This window comes from Tachypleus tridentatus, chromosome 8 (assembly GCF_004210375.1).
Source record: "Tachypleus tridentatus isolate NWPU-2018 chromosome 8, ASM421037v1, whole genome shotgun sequence".
NCBI lineage: Eukaryota > Metazoa > Arthropoda > Merostomata > Xiphosura > Limulidae > Tachypleus > Tachypleus tridentatus.
In genome coordinates this window covers 48,560,494-48,585,865 of record NC_134832.1, presented here as the reverse complement: position 1 = coordinate 48,585,865, position 25,372 = coordinate 48,560,494, and the positions used below count along the sequence as shown (strand labels likewise).

At 30.6% G+C, this 25,372-nt stretch overlaps 1 protein-coding gene across 3 annotated transcripts in view; it reads right to left on the bottom strand.

Annotated features, from left to right (window-relative positions):
- Window positions 1-1,147: 1,147 nt before the first annotated feature.
- The window catches only part of LOC143222352 (RNA polymerase II elongation factor ELL-like), a 63,766-nt gene continuing 39,541 nt past the window's right edge, over window positions 1,148-25,372 (bottom strand). For all 3 annotated transcript variants that reach the window (XM_076448784.1, XM_076448782.1, XM_076448783.1), the window contains 9 exons: window positions 21,488-21,522; window positions 20,128-20,347; window positions 16,953-17,023; window positions 16,362-16,518; window positions 12,645-12,732; window positions 11,268-11,913; window positions 10,588-10,645; window positions 7,096-7,267; window positions 1,148-6,567 (listed from right to left, as the gene is read on the bottom strand). In XM_076448784.1, coding sequence (XP_076304899.1) covers window positions 6,424-6,567; window positions 7,096-7,267; window positions 10,588-10,645; window positions 11,268-11,913; window positions 12,645-12,732; window positions 16,362-16,518; window positions 16,953-17,023; window positions 20,128-20,347; window positions 21,488-21,522 — 1,591 coding nt within the window. In that variant the 3' untranslated portion in view covers window positions 1,148-6,423. The remainder of the gene's footprint in view (window positions 6,568-7,095; window positions 7,268-10,587; window positions 10,646-11,267; window positions 11,914-12,644; window positions 12,733-16,361; window positions 16,519-16,952; window positions 17,024-20,127; window positions 20,348-21,487; window positions 21,523-25,372) is intronic.

The following is a 25,372-nucleotide window of genomic DNA, read 5'->3' as shown; positions in this document are numbered from 1 at the left end:
ATGATTGTTCTTACCAATAGTTAGTTATATTAATTCTTTACGAGCTACAGTCAGAGGGCGTATTGTGGTGATTTACTTGTTCTCCTTGTGTTTTTTAATGCATATTTCTGTATATATTATATTTTCCTGCTTGATATCTACATTATCTATAAGCAGAGTTTTTAACTTCAATCTCAATGATGTTTCCGTTATATTTCTTCTAGCAACTTGGTAAAGAGCCCTATTAGTTTATCTTAAATGTGCAAAGCTGCACAAGTCATCTGCACTAATATCCAAATTTTGGATATACAAAAAGAAACGACCACAGCCAACTCTTAGGTGCTCTAATTGAATAACTGGAATTTGACCATCACTCACTCTTATGACCCACCTGCATTACAAAATGTAAAGTACACGAACCATTGGATTTTTATTCTAAGATACTCGCCACAGATAGAGATAAATTTTAACGTTTTTTCTAACAAACAGGTAATGCATCCGCTGTCCACATACCTGCTCTTAAAACAAGTATTAGATTAACACTTTAATGACAAACAAAAACTAAGTGTAAATAAAAACTTGTGTTCTTCTCTTGTGTGTGTTTTCTTATACCAAAGCCACATCAGGCTATCTGCTGAGTCCACCGAGGGAAATCGAACCCAATTTTAGCGTTGTAAATCTGTCTTCTCTTGTCAAAAGTCTGTTTAAACTTGCACGTCAAAATGGGTCCACCTATTTCTGACAAATGGATATGGTAATGTGAGAAAATAGTTTTTAAAGGATGTTTGTTTTTTGAATTTTACGCAAAGCTACACGAGGGCTATCAGCACTAGCTGTCCCTAATTTAGAAGTGTAAGACTAGTCATCACTACCCACTGCCAACTCTTAGGCTACTCTGTTACCAAAAAATAATGGAATTGACTATCACATTATAATGCCCCCACAGCTGAAGGGGTCGAGAATGTTTAATGTGACGGGGATTCGAACCTGCAACCCTCAGTTTATGAGCAGAGCACCTTAACCATCTGGCCATGCCAGGTCGATTAACGGATGTTTGATACTTCATAATATCTCAATGTTAAATACAAAGTTTCTTATGTTTCGGAAACTTGGGTGTTACTGACGACTTTAGCAAAAGATAAGTTTTATATAATAAAGACAAAAAAACTTTTGAATGCAACAAGATTATTTATTTTTTATGTATACACAAACCCTTTATTTAGGGTTTATCCTGACTACTCACAGTTGTGAATGTTGCCTTGACAACAATTGCTTCCCTCCACATATTGTCTGGCAAACAGGGAAAGTTGGATGTTGCCTTTACAACAATCACTTCCCTCAAATGTATTGTCTGGCAAACAGAGAAACTTGGATGTTGCCGTGACAACAGTCACTCCCCACAATTCATTGTTTGGTTTCACACTTAACCTGATTTTTTATTTTCAGATTCTTATTCTGATAAAAATAAACAGAAAAATCAACTTTCTTTTATAGTGGATAATAATATATTTTTTTAATGGTTTGTAGAAGTTAACAAGTTTATCTCAATGTTTAGACCTCACTCTGATTCCTGGAGTCAAACTTACTAAAGTATGTGAATACAGATTAGCAATCACAAGAGCACTCAATTAGATTCTTTGCAACCTGATGAGATTTTTGGTTAATCTCCACCAAAGTATCAATGATTTACAACAAGTTTATTACGTAACTTTAAAATTATCAACCCTAGAATTTTAATACTTGCATATTAAATAAGCAAGATTTTGTATCATCTACTAGGACTATCATCTCATAGACTCCAACCAATTCCAAAGAATTAAAAGATTGTTAGTTTTAAATGAAAGATGAACACTTGTGAGAATCAGAATAATTCTCCAACAGTCACATTTCACTTCACCTTAAAACACCAGTTTAAGAGTCTATGAAATAATGATCACTTCTATCAAATATTTATCCAGTCCTAAACAGTACAACTTCAGGATCTATTATAAACTTAGTAATAGCCTTCTGTCATTGTTCCAATGTTAATTTGACTTTTTTTAAAGTCTTTTGTCTTCTTACTAATAATTGTCACGAGAAAAAACTGGTTTTAAAACAATTCTCACAACCACTTTTCTAAAACAGAAAATTTGACATTTTTTAAGTCCTAAGTATATGTTTGTTTTTAAAAATTAGAATGTTTTTTTTTTACAGTTTTGGCAATGCATGGTTCATGGTTGTACTTAAAATATACAATTGTAATAGTAACAACTTCCATACATGGTCAATCCCACCATCATTGTAATTACAACACTGCAGTTTTCATTGTTGTAACAGTATTAATTTTATAGGTTCTAAACCAAGTAGCAACAATATAAATCTTCATTCTAAAATTTGAAATAGCAATCACTTACGTAAATACTGTTAACAGTAACTTTTATATTTCCTAAAATGTGTCAATTTTCTTTGACTCCAAACAAAAATAACTCATTAAACCACTGTCTCATTCAAATATTTGTCACCATTCACCTAAAAGGCTGTAAGAACTACAAAAATTCAAGTTAATTCAATATTTCATTATTAAAACAACAAAAACCATTTCCGATGCATATTATTACGATAAATAACTGATTTAATATAAAACAATTAAAAAAGTTTTCAAAGTTTGTTAGCATTTAAAAGTCCTAATGACTTAGTGGACGAAATAAAAGTTAAAATTTACGCGTACACAAACAGCTGTTTTTAATGGACACACATATGCAAAAAAAAACAAACGTTAAGTGTGATAACAAACCCTTCTTTTTACTGTCTCATCACTTTCTCAGAATACATACAGAAAGTTTAATTTCATTGTCTTTGCCCGATAACAGTTGGAATGAATAAAATACAACCATTTTTATAATTTTTTTTTTTTATTTGCTTGCAAATAAACTTAAACAAAATCAAATAATGGCACTTCATATGCAACACAAAGGAAATGAATCCTCACTCGCCCTCTGTATTAATTATACACAGATTTCAGGAGGGTCAAGAATGGACACTTAACTTTGTTCAATCTGATTCCAAGTAACACAGCAATCACTGGAAAAAAACAAGCCCCAGAATCACTCTTACTTATTTTATTAGGTTCTTCTTTTCTTTTCAATGTAGAAAACAACAGTTAGAAGCTGTGCCCTTTAGCTCTGTCAACAACAGTGGTATATTACCTTAACCATGCAGTTTAAAATCGGCACAGCAGTCAATTTGAAGTCATACCACGATTGATGTGAGGTGACGCTGATCTTGTTCAGAAAGAAACGTTATCGGCAAAGCTATAGATTTCCCATGTTATAATTTTGCTGTGTATCACTTATATGATGTGGGTACATACCATTTGGCTGTAGGTGGGGTCTTTATACGATAACTTCTTGCTATTCAGATGTAAAAAGTGACGTGACCATTACAACACGATAGTTGTATTGTACATTTCTACGTTAAATGAGCTATATTTTAATATGGGAATGAGTTTGTATCCAGTTCCAAAATAACAGACGTTGTACCTGTTTTGTTGAAACGTATATACTTTGCTGATACAGTATACATAGTGGATGTTATAAAACACAGAGTATATCTACAAGGAGTTACCCTTTTGTGAAAGTAAATTGTAGCAGTGAAAATATATAATTGTTCCTGTAACTGCTGATAGTTTAGTGTGATAGCATAATGTGTTGCTACGGTTATACAACAATTTGAAAAGTGCTATTATAAAGAACAGCAGAATGGTTTGATGTTATTAATCTATTCCAAAGATATACGGAATGTTTACAGAACCTTAAAAAAAGTGGGTTTCTAATAAACTTGTTAAATGTTAAATAAACGACGGTAGTTGATAAAACTATCACAGTAAGATAAAACAACACATGAAAAAGGGTTTCCAACAAAAGTCCATATCCAACTGTGGTATGCTACATAGAGCTCTTGTCATCTCTCACAAGAAGTTCACAGGGCATAGTCTGACTAAAGTTTAACAGAAGAAAGTCTATAGATCTATAGATAACCTGTAATAAATAGTTTAAGTAACCTTTCATAAACTTGTTAAACAGTAATACTCCACACACACAACGGAAATGAAGTGACAATGTCAGCTGTGGTAGGTATGTTTTATACAAAACAATTACATTAAGGCAGTCTCCACCAGGTAGAGCCATCTACTTTAATTACATGCACTGAAAATTACAAGATAACATAGGAAGTATGAGAAAGAACCTACAGAATGGTTATTATTGCTCAAAGACAAACTAAACATACACAATCCACACTCAAAACATGAACTGGCTTATGACAAATCTCTATACAGAGCAAGTATCACCACCTTTAGAATTACAACACAAGTCACTGTGTCACATCATGTTGCTACATACCAGACTTTTTTCCCTCAGATTACTGGGATGTTTATTTCACATACACAAATGTCTTTTGTATTCAATTTCTTTTAACATTTATATTATTATGTTCAGTGGGAATGAATGGATCAAGACAGTATATTTAAGACTACTCCATCACATTAAGAGCAGCTGTTACAAGCCACCAACAATGCACGATACACAAAGTACCATTACAAATGTTCAAACTAAAATCGGTTCAGCTTATTTCATCTCAGTGTCTTTAAATGATGAATAAAAAAAGTTCAAAATTCGGTGTATTTTGTTTCAGGATATTTAAAATAAGTAACAATTATTCTTCCTTTCACTGAAATACAGTTGTCACTTGAACAATGGAAAATAAACACTTTAAAAAAACAAACCAATGTCACCATCACATCAACAGGTAATGTAATACAGAAATCAAGTAGCAATTTTCATTATTTTTCTCTGACAAAATAAAAATGTTATTTATAAATCCCATAAAACACATTTTACCTTCATAGTGAAACTATTTTCTTTTTTTTGTTTTTTTCTTGCATTTCTAAGAAACTTATTGGTCACATTTATCCATAAAATTCTATTTCTGGAAGATTTCACTGACACTGCTTGCATAGTATTTGGAACCAAAACCTCTGCATAGACAGCAACCAATTGATATTTATTTGGCCACAATGACAGACGTAAAAATTAAGTACAGTAGCCCCTGGCAACTGGGGCCACTGATTCCAAACCTTAAGCTCTGATTGGTCCAAATTTACATATTAACTATTCAATATCTTTAAGCATACAATTACCAATCCCATAGTATACTTACATACATACATTCTTGTACAACAAGAGGGAAATAAGCATTATGTTATGGAAGGCACAGAGAGTAGAAAGTGTTATTACATAAAATTGATTCGTTAAGCCATTCCAGTCATCAACATAAATAGGAGACAAAGTTTAACTTAGATCCAAGTAACACTTTGCAGCTGAGAATGCTGTCATTTTGTGTAAGAGTCCATACATTCATTGTTTTACTGAATACACAAATTTTGAACACTTATCTATCAAAACATTAGGAGTTTCAATATGGAAGTCTTATATTTGTTCAGGGAAATACAGAAAGGAAGTCCTCGTAATTCATGGCCGTCTAACACAAACAGTTCTGATGGAAACCATTTACCATCTAATCCTGTTAAATACTTGTGTTTTTTCCATTTTTAGTTTTTATTTAACAACAGGGGTCAAAAAGACAGATTCGATAATGTTATATGACTAGCAATAACAGCTTACTATTCAACACAGAGAATCCTCAGTGTAAATATTCATAATATAATGAAACAGATGCAGGTGAAATTGATTGTAATCATGAGGAATTCTTAGAAATCCAGGTCAACTGCCATATTCTATGTGACAAGTTATAAAGATGTTTCCTAAAGAGTATATAATGCCCCAGTATTTGAGAAAAGAAGAAATTTATATATAAACTATCTTTTATCTTTTTCTATTTTCTTTAAAATACCAATTCTTCCTAATAATTTTCAAGCACAAGAATGTACATTTAAATACCTTATTATAAGTAACTCAGTTTTATTTCTGAAATTAACTAAGTGAAATGTTGTTTATACAATAAAAGATTAATGCAAAATTATGTTGAACTAATACTTTAACGATTACGATTTTAACCAGATTTTATTAGACACAAATATATACGAGTTTCTCGACATTTTGGGGCATTAATAAAAAACACTACGAGCAATGAAAATCAAACGAACCATATTTTGGTTAGGTTGGATAGAGAATATTTATAGCAAAGGAGGCACAAAAAAGACTGATATGCCATCTCAGCTGCAAAAATTTCATTTCACACCTAAAAATATAATCTCATCTTCACAGGGAATTTATCCAGTATGACCCACAATTATTGTGACCACATAAACATATCTTGGGGTCAATATAGGTTCACAGGTGCACCAGGAATGACCACTCAAAACAGATCTCTAACAGTGGAACAAGGTGGAAAATGGTCTGCAACGATCCTCAGAAAATGGGAGAATGATCAGCTGCCAAACTAGTGCTAAGAATGGGCTTGGTCATATTCCATTACCAGACGTTTGATGTGAGCCAGTTTTTCATGTAAGTACTGATACTTCCTCTTCATCTCCTGATATTTTTTCCGTTTTTGTTCTTTATATTCCATCTTTATTTCTCGTGTCGTTTCCTGTAAAACAGTTTTGTAACATGTTGTTAGCTACCACAAAAAGTGATACGTGCCTACTCAAGAAAAGAAAAAACATTTTTAGAATACTTAAAAAATACCCTACCTTTAAATACATGTTGTAAGACACAATACGGCAAATAACAATAACACAACAATCTTACTCAACAACGTTTTATTCAATTCTGTAACAACCAGTAGCTTGTATTTCTTTCAGGAATATTTACAGTAAGCTACGGGTAGAAAAACTTCAGGTTTCTACGAATAATAGTCTTAACCAATTTCAACACAACAAAGATTATTTCAGTAGAATATAGAAACGTTATCAGATAAGTATTGCAGTGAGATCTTCTGTACAAAGACTTACAGACAAATAAGTAAATGTAACTATTTACTGAATAATACAAAGGAGCAATGTGAAACAGTTAATGATACAAATATTATTAGAGATTCCATGAACTAAACCACAACAGTGATTAATAACAGTTGTTTATACTTTTACTTTACGTACTATTCTAATGGAATACCTACTTTCCACTCTTCGGAACCTTTTACACAACTTCCTAGCCTGTCTTCAAGCTCAGCAAATCGTCTAGACACGTTTGTGATGTGCGAATGCAACTTCTGGTACTCTTCGTATTCTGCATTAAAGTGAGCCTTATACCTAGCTCTCTGGTCGTTGCTGGTAATTTCGACATATTTCCTGAAATAAGGAGTGAAGGTCAGAGGGTGCACTTATGACCACATTAAATCCAGGGCACAACTAACATTTTTTATAGTACTGTCATACGAGTTTTTCAGGCACCAAACTACAGTCTCAACAACAAATCTGGGGAGTAAGGTGTAGACTCACTTGTGTTATCTATTAAACAACAAAATAACTAGTTTCATAGTGTATTAGATGGTAGCTCAACACCTGTGGCACATTTTCAGTACACTAAGGTACATCTACTATCCAAATACATCCATTTGTAGTGAAGTATTTGGAGCCAGATATTTGATATCTTACCAGTTTTTAACGTTTCGTGTACATACAGAGATTGAGTTAGGTTGAAAATAAATTTTACAAGTTGCTGATTATTCAGCAAACTATGGTACTTCTATCTAAGTCTGAACACTATTTTAATAGCTAGTTTGGCCAAAATTGTATTTATTGTCGCACTGTCTGAAAAACTGGAATTACCTTTCTCTGTATATACCCATCTCAGGTTTGAATCCCAAACAGACAATAGATTGTCTGACAACTTATTAGAAATCATCCAAACTGTCTACAAGTCTATATAGATAATACAAGTTGAAATAAACTATCATTTGCAATGGTTTCACAAGGAAAAATCATAAACTTACAGTACAAAAGTGGAAATACTGATTTACATTCAGAGTACACTTCTCTTCATAATGGTCAAATACAACAGGAATCTTTTTGTCTTTATTAACAAATCAGTAGAATATTTTCGTGCTAAGCAAGCACACCCTTATGTTTTTACATGCCTGACATGATTTTTAAGAGCATTTAACACCACTCACATATAAATTTTACACCCTAACAACGTGAAATTTTGTATGAGGCAGGACTGTCAGTGAATCACTGTAGACAACAGTTTTATATCTCTGAAGTGTTCACTTAAAGGCAAAAACACCTAAAAACTTTCTCATTTCAGAAACTCAGCTGAGATCCCATAATGAACTTTTTAAACAACAACTCTAAAGTATGTTAAAGTTCCACATTAAAAGTCAGAAAACAAGTTCAGTCTATATCCTACAAACATGTAGATATTCATAAAAAAAATACAAATATTTGACTGGAAACAACGTGAGATACCAATGTCTGTACCCACAATGACAATAATACTATGAATTATAACTCAAAACATTTAACACAAATTACAGGATATGCTGTTAAACAACATTTTTGTAGATGCAGTTTATTAACAAACTAAGCTATGAGTCTACTATCAAATCACATTTGTAATTCATCATGGATTACACATTTCAGTATCTGTAATGTTTGTCAAACACAGCTTATTTTAACCCTCACACGAGGGCTAGGTCGAATCACCTGAGTTTATAGCCCCTTACTGACCTTTATAGTTTCTATAATGTAACATAAAACATGTTTTGTGTATCTTCATGAAATTTTGCAAGCTTTGAGTAACTATTAGAAGTCATTTATAGACAAAAAGTCTATAAGTCATTTTTCATCAAAAGTTTCTCCATAAACATAGAGTTTAAACTGTTCACTACTCAAGTGCAAAGTGATTTCCACATTAAGATTAAAAATACCTTTATTCTTCTGAGAATTTATAAATTTAAGTTGCATAATTTCTACAGCTTTCTAAATAAATTTCAAATGTTAGTTGTAGTAAAACTTTATATTTGATGTAGGTTAGGGAAAATAACCAGATTGGTCAAATTAACCAACCTCGTAACCCCTCTCCCCAAAAACATACATCTTTTATTTTCTCCCAGAATGACTTCAAATTGTAACATGAAACTACATTTGTTTATCCTAAGTAGTTTAAACTCATAACAGAATACATTCTGTAAGTTTAAATTGTATTGCCCTTTGAACCAAGACTGACTGATATTTTCACCACAGAATTTGTAAATCACTTGGTAAGCATGCAGCTCATTTTACCCTATATAGAATTACATAATGCACAAACTACTCATGAGCATACCTCAAGAAAAATTATCATAACCTTATTATTTATTTCACCTAATATAACCTAAAGAGTTCCTAATTTTGACATTTTAGTTGCTTTTATAATAATAAAAAAAGAATACAGATAAAAAACAAGAAATAAAATACTTGAATTATTTTTCTGTCAGGTGATGCTTAACCCTACTTTCTTATACTAATACAGAGCTTATACTACAGCGTAAACACTTTATTTATTTATTTTAAATAATGCACCAAATAATGTAGAAAAATCACATGCAAAAAGCAGAAAACCATCCCAATTTTTCTGGCTTTCTAACTATGTAACAAGTTTTTAAAAATTAAAAACTTAACTAATCTTATCAATGTGGTTTCCATGGGAACAAAGTCTGAACGGGAACAAAACAAAATATTATTTTTGTAATATGTCAATTGACAGATTAGAATATTGGCTTTCTACTGGTTATAAATAACATTGTGTTAAATATCTGTAAGAAAGGATGTTACATGTAGACATGGCAAGCAAGACAGGCCTAATACATTAGAGAATAGGGAGAAAACATGTCACAAATCTCAAACTACGGAAAATTCAGGATTTTGTTACAACTATGCCGTAGAAAATTAAAAATTATATACTATTAAAATTTGGATTATTAGCTATGTTTTTATACCAAACTTATGTGTACGTCATTTTAAGAAATTTGTTGAATTAAATTGTGAATGTTACTTATTAAACCTGTGAGATGCAGAGAAAAATAATGGCCATAATGAAGGTTTTAAGAAACGAAACAGAACCTTACATTCAAATGGCTCACGGTAAACTTGTCACTATATCTTTGCTGATAGCATATGTACTGCAAATTACTCATTTCAAGATTTCTTTTTATTCCAACTACTGAATGAAAATATATATTTTCATTAGAAAAAGAAACTCAACTTTATCTCGATATCAAAGAACTGAATGTACAATGTATTGACAGTGGATAGAAACAAACAATGTAAGAATTTAATGTAAGTATATATTACCAAATTCACAGATTGTACAATATACAACTTTTTGAAACTTTTATTTCTGTGAACTGTTTAAGCAGTTTTATAAAGAAAAATTTAAATTCATGTTTTTTTTTTTTTAGCAAAGCCACAAAGGCTATCTGCTCAGCCCACCGAGGGGAATCGAACCCCTGATTTTAGCATTGTAAATCCGGAGACATTTTAAATTCATACACAAGAGAAAAAATATGAATAAGAAATTTATGTCATGAGCAACTGTCAATTGCACACATACCTAAAACAATGAACTTGACTTGTACTTTAGGAATGTTTATGTGTGTGTGAAGATATTACAAATAATAAATACTTACGTTAAATAGTCAGGTACTTCACAAGTTGTAGTAGGAGATGATGTATAACTTTGAGAACCTATATTAAAATAATGTGATAATTAGATTAATTAATGTAATAATATAATAATAGATTAGATTAATTAAAATAATGTAATAATTAGATTAGATTAATTAAAATAATGTAATAATTAGATTAAGTTATCTTACTTATTTTTAAACTTTCTTCCAAATAGCTAGTGAAAATAAAAGTAAATTAGGAATTACATCAAAATATCATTGAACAACATTCTGCAACTGAACTTTAACCTTTTTTAAAGTTGGACATTTTAAAACTGAGACCAAACAGAATTCAAACCTCTGACTATGCTCTAAAACAGTTCATTAAAGTCACACAATTTCGGTAAATAAATTGGTGCAACTACTAATAAATGAATAATTTAGTTTTAACATTTTTCATCATTTTTACCCATAACTTCTAGAGCAAATTTCATACTTAACTATTAGTGGTTAGAAGGGTAATCTACAAATACTGCTAACAGTATTGTACGTGCACTTGCATAGTTTTTAAAAACAATCTATGAACAGTTTTTTAATAATCCCCTATAAGTAATAAAATATACTGGTTCATATATAAATTTAGACTACTATACAGTCACACAAAACAGTTTCTTAAGAAAAATGAGAGTAAAAATAAGCACCTTTGAAACACAATCTGTCGTGACTATCAGGACTGGATGAGGGAGTTGTGTGACTTGAATCAGTACTGTTTGTTGTAGATGTGACTTTTGACTGCCTCACTCCATTCACCCTATCTTCTACAGGACTGCTATGGTGCTTAAGATAACCATTAGGAAGCAGCTTGGAAGTGAAATTATTAAGCTTGTGTGCTGCTACAGTCTGCGAGTGACTATGGGAGTCAGGCGAGGAATGCCTATTGATGTAAGTATGAGAGGAGTCAGATGCTTGTGTTGTGGATTTGCTGTAGCTACATGCAAGCCCTGCTGCTGACCAGTGAGTAAATTTCTCAGGCTCTGGAGTTCGTCTGTTGAACAAGTGTGATGATGTGGTTGAAGTATGAGAAGTGACACCATTCTCCGTAGCTGAGCACTTTGGACTGAAGCCATCGGTTTTTGGAAAACCATTTTGTCCATTCACAGCAGGTTCCCACTTCTTTGAAGTGCTGAGCACAGAGTCGGCTTTAACAAAGGTCAGGTCAGTAGAATCTGGTTTAGCTGAACTAACAAAACCCGAGTAAGGCGAGGCACCATTCACTTCAGGCTTCTGGTAATGGGATATTCTCTGTTTTTTGCCTGGATAAGGCTCATAGCCAGATGGAGCTCGTTTCTAGAGGAAAATTCCAACATGTTTCAAGTACAGTAAACTGTGTTTGACAGCTGTTAATTATTTTCATAAATATAAACCTGAAAATAAAATAAAAAAAAAGTCCTGAACAGCTATTTAAATTTCTATAGCGCTAAAATGTAACTCAATCCAGAGTTTGCTTCTAATAATACAGAAGCTGGTTGAAACTTATGAGTTCTTAAACAAGATTAATTATGGAGGATAAGGCACACATTTTAAACTGTTTTTATCTTGTTTAACAAATGAAATGTTTGTTAACAAATTTACAATAAAAATTAACATCCCTGATCACCTACGTTTAAAACAGATGAAAAACTGCTTCCTCATCAAGATTCATTTTGTATCAGAGGTTACTGTTAAATCCCACAACTGCAACCGAGTACATTACTATCTCTCGTTATTCAAAACATAATTTGCCAATCATTTCTGTTGAGACCTAATTCAAAAACAGTACAAATACAACTTACTACGACTAACATTATTTGGCCATCCACCAGAAAACTAATGTCCATTTTCATGTCAAGTTCTCTAAACATATTATTTAAAGAAACAGTTAATAAAGTACTAACTGATCAACCCCAGGTATCCCGAGTGACAATCCATCCAACATAACACTTCTAATCTTCCAACTAATTTTCCTATGTAGCATCATAAATGAGTCAAACAACTTAATTATTTAAACATTTTCAGTATCACAAATCATAGAATATTACCTGAGAATTTGGTGAAGTGTTAGTATGATGATTTGATGGAGAATAAGGTCCATTTTCACATGGTGGTGTTAAATTCTGTGGTTTTTGTCTGAAAAGCAATAAGTACTAAAAATCAATGAAAATATTAATTTGTTTTTCAAAATGCTAAAAAGATGAATATTAAGTAAAGGTGTGGTGATACAGTGATATGAAATGAGTATCATACTGTGGAACTGTGATACGATTGTATCGATACGTTATTGAGTATCATACTGTAGAACTGTGATAAGATTGTATCGATCGCTATTGAGTATCATACTGTAGAACTGTGATACGATTGTATCGATACGTTATTGAGTATCATATTGTAGAACTGTGATACAATTGTATCGATACGTTATTGAGTATCATATTGTAGAACTGTGATACGATTGTATCGATCGCTATTGAGTATCATACTGTTGTATTGTATCGATCGTTATTGAGTATCATACTGTAGAACTGTGATACGATTGTATCGATCGTATGAGTATCATACTGTAGAACTGTGATACGATTGTATCGATACGTTATTGAGTATCATACTGTAGAACTGTGATAAGATTGTATCGATACGTTATTGAGTATCATACTGTAGAACTGTGATATGATTGTATCGATACGTTATTGAGTATCATACTGTAGAACTGTGATACGATTGTATCGATACGTTATTGAGTATCATACTGTAGAACTGTGATACGATTGTATCGATACGTTATTGAGTATCATATTGTAGAACTGTGATACGTTATTGAGTATACTGTAGAACTGTGATATGATTGTATCGACGCTATTGAGTATCATATTGTAGAACTGTGATACAAATGTGTCAATACGCTATTGAGTATCATACTGTAGAACTGATATGATTGTATCGATAATGCTATTGAGTATCATACTGTAGAACTGTGATATGATTGTATCGTTATTGAGTATCATACTGTAGAACTGTGATATAATTGTGATATGTTATTGAGTATCATATTGTAGAACTGTGATACGAATGTGTCAATACATTATTGAGTATCATACTGTAGAACTGTGATACGAATGTGTCAATACATTATTGAGTATCATACTGTAGAACTGTGATATGATTGTATCGATACGTTATTGAGTATCATATTGTAGAACTGTGATACGAATGTGTCAATACGTTATTGAGTATCATACTGTAGAACTGTGATATGATTGTATCGATACGTTATTGAGTATCATATTGTAGAACTGTGATACGAATGTGTCAATACGTTATTGAGTATCATACTGTAGAACTGATATGATTGTATCGATACGTTATTGAGTATCATACTGTAGAACTGTGATATAATTGTATCGATACGTTATTGAGTATCATATTGTAGAACTGTGATACGAATGTGTCAATACATTATTGAGTATCATACTGTAGAACTGTGATATGATTGTATCGATACGTTATTGAGTATCATATTGTAGAACTGTGATACGAATGTATCGATACGTTATTGAGTATCATACTGTAGAACTGTGATATGATTGTATCAATACGTTATTGAGTATCATACTGTAGAACTGTGATATGATTGTATCGATACGTTATTGAGTATCATACTGTAGAACTGTGATATGATTGTATCAATACGTTATTGAGTATCATACTGTAGAACTGTGATATGATTGTATCGATACGTTATTGAGTATCATATTGTAGAAGTGTGATATGATTGTATCAATACGTTATTGAGTATCATACTGTAGAACTGTGATACGATTGTATCCATACGTTATTCAATATAGTAGAATTTATTTATCTTCACAAATTTAGCCAAGCTTTCATTAAACATTACAAATCTTTTGTATAGGAAAAATTCACAATTTCCATTAAAATATTTTTGCTAAAAATTAATGATTCAGTAAAAGAAGTTGAATATTGAGTATCACATGTTGTCTTAGTTTCTTTTATCAAAAACATGAAAAGCGGCAGAACAAACAGTAACAAATAGCAGACATGGATAAAAATCCTATAACCTGAACACTTTCGAATGGTGGACCTTTCTTCTTCATTTTCCCTCTGAAAAAGAAAGATTTACCTTTCGAAAGTGTTCAGGTTTTTTATTCATTTCTATCAAGATTTCTTAACCTAGCCAAACACATATTACCTTTATTTTACTTCTTATGTCGGCTGCCATTTAGTTGATCAAACCTGAAAATCTATTGTAACGTGTGAAGCACTTAAATCAGGTCACCTGATATATCCAAAGTACCACTGATTGTGTGTTAAAATACCTTGAATGTTAAAATTAGTTTTTAGCCTATTTACTGCCAGATATGGGACAACTGAAAGTAAATATAACATAAACACAACAGACAGTGACAAATAAATTGTTGCCAAATATGGACAAGGTATGTTACAATGTACCATTCACATCTGTTACTACATGTGCTGATTCTTACTTGCTAATGTATGCTAACTTTACTGAAGAGGCTTACAGGTATTTGGGACTAAAAACAAAAAGGTTTGCTTGTTTTCAGCATCCTAAAACCCAAATTTAACTCTCAAAATGTTTCAATTTAAAGAGTAAAAATAGACAACTTGTATTTACATTAATATCTCAAAAACAATATTACGGACAGATAATTTTCAGAGAACTCTAGAAATTAAAAACAGGTATTTGTGAATTTAGACAAATTACAAAAACACCACTGCATTGGCTCAGGCGGTATAAATTAGAGCAGTCAGAATTTAGACAATCAATCTAGTATGATCTTTACAGGTAATAATTACATTCAATAAATGTCAGTGCTTCAAATGCAAGGGGGAAAAAACTGCTTAAAAACATTTTAACAAATGATTTTGAACATCTGAAAAATGTGGTTAAAATCATATTTAATTGTAAATGTTTTTTTTCACATTTGTTGTAGACCTTCTTAAAATGTCTGAAACAGTTGGGAGTGAAAAATACAAGGTATTTCAGTTCTGTCTTTTATCTCCTACAAGTCACCCACTAACATCACGCCCACCCAGTACATTAATGAAGGGCCATAGTCCTGTAAGAACATGAAAAGTAAAGGTTACCACAAAGGGTACTTTGTGCTCAAGGCCAGATGGAGTATTCTTCAAATGGAGGAAAGCTGTTTCTACTTCACGAACTTGTCTGTTGTATAAATCCACAAGATCACATTACTTCGAATAAAAACATCACAAATCAGTAACTATTACTAACCTTACCATATAGTAGCCAAACATAGGTACCAACAAAAGATACAAGGAAATCCTGAGAACTTAGTGGAAATGGGCTAGGTATGAAGCAGGGTGTTCTAATAATAGGTGGACATTAAGTACAATGGATAGGATAGGATAAAGATCTAAGTGAAAGAGGGATGGTATAGTAATGGAAGCAGGAATTAGACAAGCACGTTGAGAATAGGAAATACTGAACTGGTCTGATGAAGAGCTACATCCAATGATGGATGACTGCAGCTTAAACAGACAAACAAACTTATTAGTTAGACTGGGCCCATATAAGCCAAAAAATAAATCCAATATCATTTTTTATGTAGCATTTGGAGATCATTTAGCCAAACAAGCTATTGATTTGATTCATATTTATAACAAGTTTTAACTAATTTTTATACCCACTTTTTATCACAAAATATATAAAAATTGCGTGAACTTGTTTTAAACATTTGTCACAATAAATAAAAAAAACAAACCTTTTCATTAGCTCTCTTTCTTGGGGAGTGTAAAAAGGCCAATCATCCTGGACTTCATTCCAGACGTGCCTCACCAAGGAAAAGCTATTATCCTTTAGTACAGCCACTTGACTCAAGATGGCACTCAAACTTTTCTTGTCTTTGTCTTTTATACCATCTACAAAAGTGGCAAAGATGTTAGCTCTGTTGGTTGATGTGGCAGTAAAATCCTTAGTTATAATTACTATGTTCAATCTTTCAGATGATGGATGTTTATAATTACTTATTTTACGCTCTTCCGGTTGAAGATATATCAATGTCCAATAGTCTAAAAACTGAAAAGAAGGAATGTAAAGTGTTTTTGTAGAACGGCAGCAGACAGCTAGGAATTCTAACTCATACCATCACTCCTATTCTCTTCTATCCATATACTTTCAACATCTGGTGATAATATGAAGTCATAAGAATAGAAAATTACCAAGTTTACTTTGTTAACCAATACTACACTCTCAGAACATAAACATTAATTTGAAAGATACTATATATATATTAATAATATATACCGACATTTTTATTATTATGTTTTCAAGACACTGATAGGCTGCGTATTACCTTTCATAAGTCTAGTCAGTAGTTCAGGTTTCTTATATGGACGGACAGCTAAGAGATGAATTATCCTCTCCCTGTAATAGACCAGATGAAAATATTAGAACCTTAGATGGCACCAACGAATTTCCTTTTATTCTAAATACAAATTGTACAAACAATGTTTGAAAAACTTTGTTTCATTTGAAAAAAACTACAAGTGGACCAGTTATTATACCAGACTGGTTATTTTTTAATATATCATATTAAGTATTTCAAAACCTGCATGCCTTTCAACTGTTAACAACTATAAAATTTAAAAATTGTCCAGGTATAAAAATTAAGAAAATTACATGCACAGCAAGTGCAAAAATTTTAAAATGTTCAAAATATTATATACTGAATTTGTATTTGAAGAAACTCTAACAGACTAAATTAAGCAATACATGATACATTCTTCTCTCTTAATTAACAAGATAAATTCTAAAGGTTTAGTGTACACAAACCCTAACATTTTCTATTTGTTGATGTAATAGATAAAAATACTCTGCTTTATTAAATACCAGAAATAAAAACATCTACATGAAAGAAACTGTAAAACAAAAATAGCATGTTGTTGGATTAGTTAACTGTATTCATTATACCTAACAAAGGCCAATCCTTTTCAAAGAACAGTTTAATTCCGAAAGTGATATAAAACCAAGAAAATTACAAATACCATCAGTACTTTGTTTTTGCCACTAGAAAATAAGTTACCGACACTATAATATAAACTATAATAACAATGATAAAAACATTTGTTGTTAATTACACAAAAATAATTTATTTAAATTTAACAAATGTAATTAATATAAAGTTTCAATATATAACAAGATGGTGTACAAATGAGGAGAAATTAATATTACACACATTCTAGTGTTGATTAATCTGTTCCTGGTAAAAATGGAATCAGATTACATAATGTTAACAGTCATCATAACGATCAATAAACATTGAATTACGTACTTGATGATGAGAAACTCGCTAGAAGTAAAAATATATCTCAAGACGACTGGTATGGGGATTAACAATTTTACTAATAAAACAGAGAACAACCTTTTGACTTTCCTAGGTCATCTTCACGTTAACAACAATTATATGAGAAGTGTAAGTCTTTTGTGTATAAGCCCCATCATGCCTGAACTTACTTCCATTATGCCACTGTTAACTTGAAGATGACCTAAGAAGGTCGAAACGTTCTCTGCTTTATTAGTAAAAGTGTTAATACCAATACTGGCCATTCTGAAGTGAATTACATAATGTTAACAATCAGACAACAATGGGTGGAATAATGTTAAATATCAGTCAACAATGGGTGGCATAATGTTAACAATCAGTCAACAATGGGTTACATAATGTTAACAATCAGTCAACAATGGGTTACATAATGTTAACAATCAGTCAACAATGGGTTACATAATGTTAACAATCAGTCAACAATGGGTTACATAATGTTAACAATCAGTCAACAATGGGTTACATAATGTTAACAATCAGTCAACAATGGGTTACATAATGTTAACAATCAGTCAACAATGGGTTACATAATGTTAACAATCAGGCAACAATGGGTTACATAATGTTAACAATCAGGCAACAATGGGTTACATAATGTTAACAATCAGTCAACAATGGGTTACATAATGTTAACAATCAGTCAACAATGGGTTACATAATGTTAACAATCAGTCAACAATGGGTTACATAATGTTAACAATCAGGCAACAATGGGTTACATAATGTTAACAATCAGGCAACAATGGGTTACATAATGTTAACAATCAGTCAACAATGGGTTACATAATGTTAACAATCAGTCAACAATGGGTTACATAATGTTAACAATCAGTCAACAATGGGTTACATAATGTTAACAATCAGTCAACAATGGGTTACATAATGTTAACAATCAGTCAACAATGGGTTACATAATGTTAACAATCAGTCAACAATGGGTTACATAATGTTAACAATCAGTCAACAAGGGTTAATGTTAACAATCAGTCAACAATGGGTTACATAATTTTAACAATCAGTCAACAATGGGTTACATAATGTTAACAATCAGTCAACAAGGGTTTAATGTTAACAATCAGTCAACAATGTGTTACATAATTTTAACAATCAGTCAACAATGGGTTACATAATTTTAACAATCAGCCAACAATAATTACAAAGTCTTAAAAAGCAGTGACAACGAACAATAGATTATATCTTAATTAATCTAAATTCAGTACCAGCCCCAGTAAGAGTTTCAGGCTCACAAACTTCATATACTAACAAACTCTTCATGTAACAAAGGTTTGCTTTTCCTAAGTTTAATAAGACAGTTTCAGTTTGTCTGGTAACAAACTCTTTATGTAACAAAGGTTTGCTTTTCTTAAGTTTAATAAGACAGTTTCAGTTTGTCTGGTAACAAACTCTTCATGTAACAAAGGTTTGCTTTTCTTAAGTTTAATAAGACAGTTTCAGTTTATCTGGTCAGGTAATTAAGGTTTTCTTTTCCTACGTTTAATAAGACAGTTTCAGTTTATCTGGTAAAAAACTCTTCTTGTAACTTCTCCTGGCTTCAGTCATAGTTTCTAAAACAAACATTACTTTTCACAGAGTTTGACTAATTGCTAACTTTCAGTTTAATCAAAGCTAATTATTTTTCAACTCTAGTATATCTCAGAAAAAAATTTATTTTCACTGGATTTATCTACCAACCATCTTTCAACGGACGTTAAGTTAACTTTCTTTACTGTTAAGCCATCTTTACTGAACTTATCTTGTCACTAGATCACTGGAGTAACTGTACTCTTCAACCTCAAGTTCCTGATTATATTTAAACAATAAAACAAAAGAATTCTTTACAAAGAGAACTTGTTTTGAAAGACTAGTTTTATTGTGATTACAATTTTGCATTTTCAAGTAAAACCTCAGCATACATAAGAAAAAACATAGAGAAATACAGTACATAAAATTAGTTTGAAATGTTGACCATTCATAGTGCTGACTAACAAACAAAATGCTTATGATAATTGTATTAAACATTAACAGGTTTTATAATTATTCAACACTCTTACAATTATTACTCATACATTTTGCATCTTACCTTTGCACAAATAAAAAATTATAATAAGTAATTTACTGACTATAATCAGTAATTTCTAATACTAACCTATACGTTTTCTTTAAGATATCTGGGTTTGCAGGTTTTGGGGGTGGAGTGGGTCTTGAAGTATTACTGCCTGTTCCTCCAAGCTGTAGTCCACTGCTTCCACTGACCGATTTAACTACTTGTTTGGACACAGAGCTTGGGAGAAATTGGTGGGGACTGGAAGCTTTAGATGGAGGAAGTGTAACAGATGAAAGAGACCTCTTTACTTTAATCCTTCTACCTATAAGCACAATAAATATGAATTAAAAACCCTAAACTTTTTACTTCTGTTTGTAGATGAAATACTTTAATTAGAATATTTTATGACTAAAATTAGTACAAGTAAAGCAATATACCATTCAGTAATTACAACGATGTGTTGTGTGGCAACTTTCCACAATAAATAAATGTGCCAATATTTCTAGTATTAGCAAATATGACCAATCACTAGAGACAGCGAGCACTTTCTAACAAGTTTCACAACTGTTTTACACCTAGAAACATGTAAATACCTTTGCAATTGAAACAAAGAAAAATTACATTACCAAACAAATAAAAGTTTGTTTGTTTTTTAAATCGGCTTAATAATAGCACTCCAGAAAGTCAGTTATAGCTGTTCAAAATTTTTGTATGCTGCTTATAGTCCAATCACAACATTTCGTATGTTTCTTGCTGGGTAGTATACGAAACAACTGTGACTAAAGCTAAAAAATAACTTAATGACTAAATAAGAGACACACTAAATAGTTTGATACAAAATAATTTAGTCATTATAATTTTACAGACTAATCAAGTTCCTTTTTCTTAGCCTAAAAAAATTAATTTACATAAAGAAACCACAGCTCATGTGCACCGCGAATGAACACCATCTTTATCTTGTCACTAACTCTTAAGAATATTAAAAAATACACAAGAAAAAAAGAACCATAAAACCTCAAGTTTCAGTTTATGTCAACCCTAGTTTAACGTGTATGAAAAGAAAGATAATATTGTTAGTGCAAGAATATTGTTAAAAATCGGAGATCAAATCACACTTAGCATACAGTACAAAATTGGGCAGTTTTGTCTAGTAAGAATTAAAAAAGTAATTGTTTACATTGTGACAGTAATAATTAAACAGCATATCTTTTATTAGATCTGAATAATAAATTAATACTTTACAGATTATACTGATATAGTAGTTAGTTAACAATCCAGTGGGAACTCACCCAGCCATGATGTTTATGTGACAGACAGTTGTTTCAGGACATTACATAATAAGGTTGTGCAAGTGTGAGATAATGGTTATTCCAGGCATGTGGCCTGTGCAACTACAGTCACAATTTTAATACTCACTCAAGAATCACAAACACTTACACCCTCTAAGAAATATTTTACTTACCTACATCAGGACCAGCAGCTTTGATCACTTTTGTGCTGTATAAATATTAAAACAAAACAAAACATGTTTAGTGAAATAACAAGTTATAAAAAACCTGAATTAATGCCTTGAAACAAAAGAACACATCACAAAGTGTAGCTATAATTTGGAAGTGACTGCCTAACTTTGCCATACTACAAAATAAAACATTAACATGGTGAAATACAAATGGCAGATGAGAAAACAAATAGAATGAAAATAACCACAACAGACGTTCATATTATTTGATTTAATACAACAGGACTTGAGAAAGTAAAACAAAGCCAGCATTTAAGACTCACTCTCAGCTATGCACTTCCTATCAATAAATGTCTTTTACAAGACAACAACCTCAAAAAAATATTTAAGGATATTGATAGTGATGGTTAGATTTATTCTTGCTACATAGTTTATACATAAGGAAAAGCCACTGATATTTCTAAGAAAGTATATGTTGTGATTTTTATGGTGGTAATTTATTCATGTTTGTTCATTTCAGATATCCATACAAAACAAGGATTATTTGCACTAGCCATCAATAATTTTGAGCTAACAAACTATAATAAAAGTAGAACAGCCCACACAAATAACTTTAGGTGTTGGAATATGACTACTCTTATAATGCACTTAAGAGCCCCAAATTTCAGATTCACAGTTCAACACACTAACCAACAGGCCACGTCTGATCCATGCTAACTCATGCAAGTTTAACTTCTGTGAACATCAGAATTGTTGAACCTTAATTACCTATGACAGAAAATTTATCTTAGATTCTACACAGCTTCTCCCATGTGACAAGCATAACATTTTTAATTTAATATGTAGTTGATGTAATGTTTTTATGACATATTTACAAGCTATTTAAATGCTAAAACTGTAAAAAAAAATTATTATTTGAAGTTATACTTGAGTTAAAGATGTTTGTACTACCAATACCTACAAGAAAGACTGGTATATATTCATAAATATTAACTTCTCACATACAAATAATGAGATACTTCATTCTCCATTAGCTTTAAATACATACAAATAATGAGATACTTCATTCTCCATCAGCTTTAATTACATTTATAAATTTGTAAATTTATGTTAATTTAATTATCAACAATTACAAAAAATACTGAATTAATCCATTTACCTTTCTTATGATGAACCAGATAGATGATGACCTCCTGAGAAATGATTATATAAAATATCGAATTAATCCATTTACCTTTCTAATGATGAACCAGATAGATGACCTTATTAAAAATTATTATATAAAATACTGAATTAATCCATTTACCTTTCTAATGATGAACCAGATAGATGATGACCTTGTGAAAAATTATTATATAAAATATTGAATTAATCCATTTACCTTTCTAATGATGAACCAGATAGATGATGACCTTGTGAAAAAATTATTATATAAAATATTGAATTAATCCATTTACCTTTCTAATGATGAACCAGATAGATGATGACCTTGTGAAAAATTATTATATAAAATATTGAATTAATCCATTTACCTTTCTAATGATGAACCAGATAGATGATGACCTTGTGAAAAATTATTATATAAAATATTGAATTAATCCATTTACCTTTCTAATGATGAACCAGATAGATGATGACCTTGTGAAAAATTATTATATAAAATATTGAATTAATCCATTTACCTTTCTAATGATGAACCAGATAGATGATGACCTTACGAAAAATTATTATATAAAATACTGAATTAATCCATTTACCTTTCTAATGATGAACCAGATAGATGACCTTATTAAAAATTATTATATAAAATATTGAATTAATCCATTTACCTTTCTAATGATGAATCAGATAGATGATGACCTTGTGAAAAATTATTATATAAAATATTGAATTAATCCATTTACCTTTCTAATGATGAACCAGATAGATGATGACCTTGTGAAAAATTATTATATAAAATATTGAATTAATCCATTTACCTTTCTAATGATGAACCAGATAGATGATGACCTTGTGAAAAATTATTATATAAAATATTGAATTAATCCATTTACCTTTCTAATGATGAACCAGATAGATGACCTTATTAAAAATTATTATATAAAATATTGAATTAATCCATTTACCTTTCTAATGATGAACCAGATAGATGATGACCTTGTGAAAAATTATTATATAAAATATTGAATTAATCCATTTACCTTTCTAATGATGAACCAGATAGATGATGACCTTGTGAAAAATTATTATATAAAATACTGAATTAATCCATTTACCTTTCTAATGATGAACCAGATAGATGATGACCTTGTGAAAAATTATTATATAAAATATTGAATTAATCCATTTACCTTTCTAATGATGAACCAGATAGATGATGACCTTGTGAAAAATTATTATATAAAATATTGAATTAATCCATTTACCTTTCTAATGATGAACCAGATAGATGATGACCTTGTGAAAATTTATTATATAAAATATTGAATTAATCCATTTACCTTTCTAATGATGAACCAGATAGATGATGACCTTGTGAAAAATTATTATATAAAATATTGAATTAATCCATTTACCTTTCTAATGATGAACCAGATAGATGATGACCTTGTGAAAAATTATTATATAAAATATTGAATTAATCCATTTACCTTTCTAATGATGAACCAGATAGATGATGACCTTGTGAAAATTTATTATATAAAATATTGAATTAATCCATTTACCTTTCTAATGATGAACCAGATAGATGATGACCTTGTGAAAAATTATTATATAAAATATTGAATTAATCCATTTACCTTTCTAATGATGAACCAGATAGATGATGACCTTGTGAAAAATTATTATATAAAATATTGAATTAATCCATTTACCTTTCTAATGATGAACCAGATAGATGATGACCTTGTGAAAAATTATTATATAAAATATTGAATTAATCCATTTACCTTTCTAATGATGAACCAGATAGATGATGACCTTACGAAAAATTATTATATAAAATATTGAATTAATCCATTTACCTTTCTAATGATGAACCAGATAGATGATGACCTTACGAAAAATTATTATATAAAATACTGAATTAATCCATTTACCTTTCTAATGATGAACCAGATAGATGACCTTATTAAAAATTATTATATAAAATATTGAATTAATCCATTTACCTTTCTAATGATGAATCAGATAGATGATGACCTTGTGAAAAATTATTATATAAAATATTGAATTAATCCATTTACCTTTCTAATGATGAACCAGATAGATGATGACCTTGTGAAAAATTATTATATAAAATATTGAATTAATCCATTTACCTTTCTAATGATGAACCAGATAGATGATGACCTTGTGAAAAATTATTATATAAAATATTGAATTAATCCATTTACCTTTCTAATGATGAACCAGATAGATGACCTTATTAAAAATTATTATATAAAATATTGAATTAATCCATTTACCTTTCTAATGATGAACCAGATAGATGATGACCTTGTGAAAAATTATTATATAAAATATTGAATTAATCCATTTACCTTTCTAATGATGAACCAGATAGATGATGACCTTGTGAAAAATTATTATATAAAATATTGAATTAATCCATTTACCTTTCTAATGATGAACCAGATAGATGATGACCTTGTGAAAAATTATTATATAAAATATTGAATTAATCCATTTACCTTTCTAATGATGAACCAGATAGATGATGACCTTGTGAAAAATTATTATATAAAATATTGAATTAATCCATTTACCTTTCTAATGATGAACCAGATAGATGATGACCTTGTGAAAATTTATTATATAAAATATTGAATTAATCCATTTACCTTTCTAATGATGAACCAGATAGATGATGACCTTGTGAAAAAT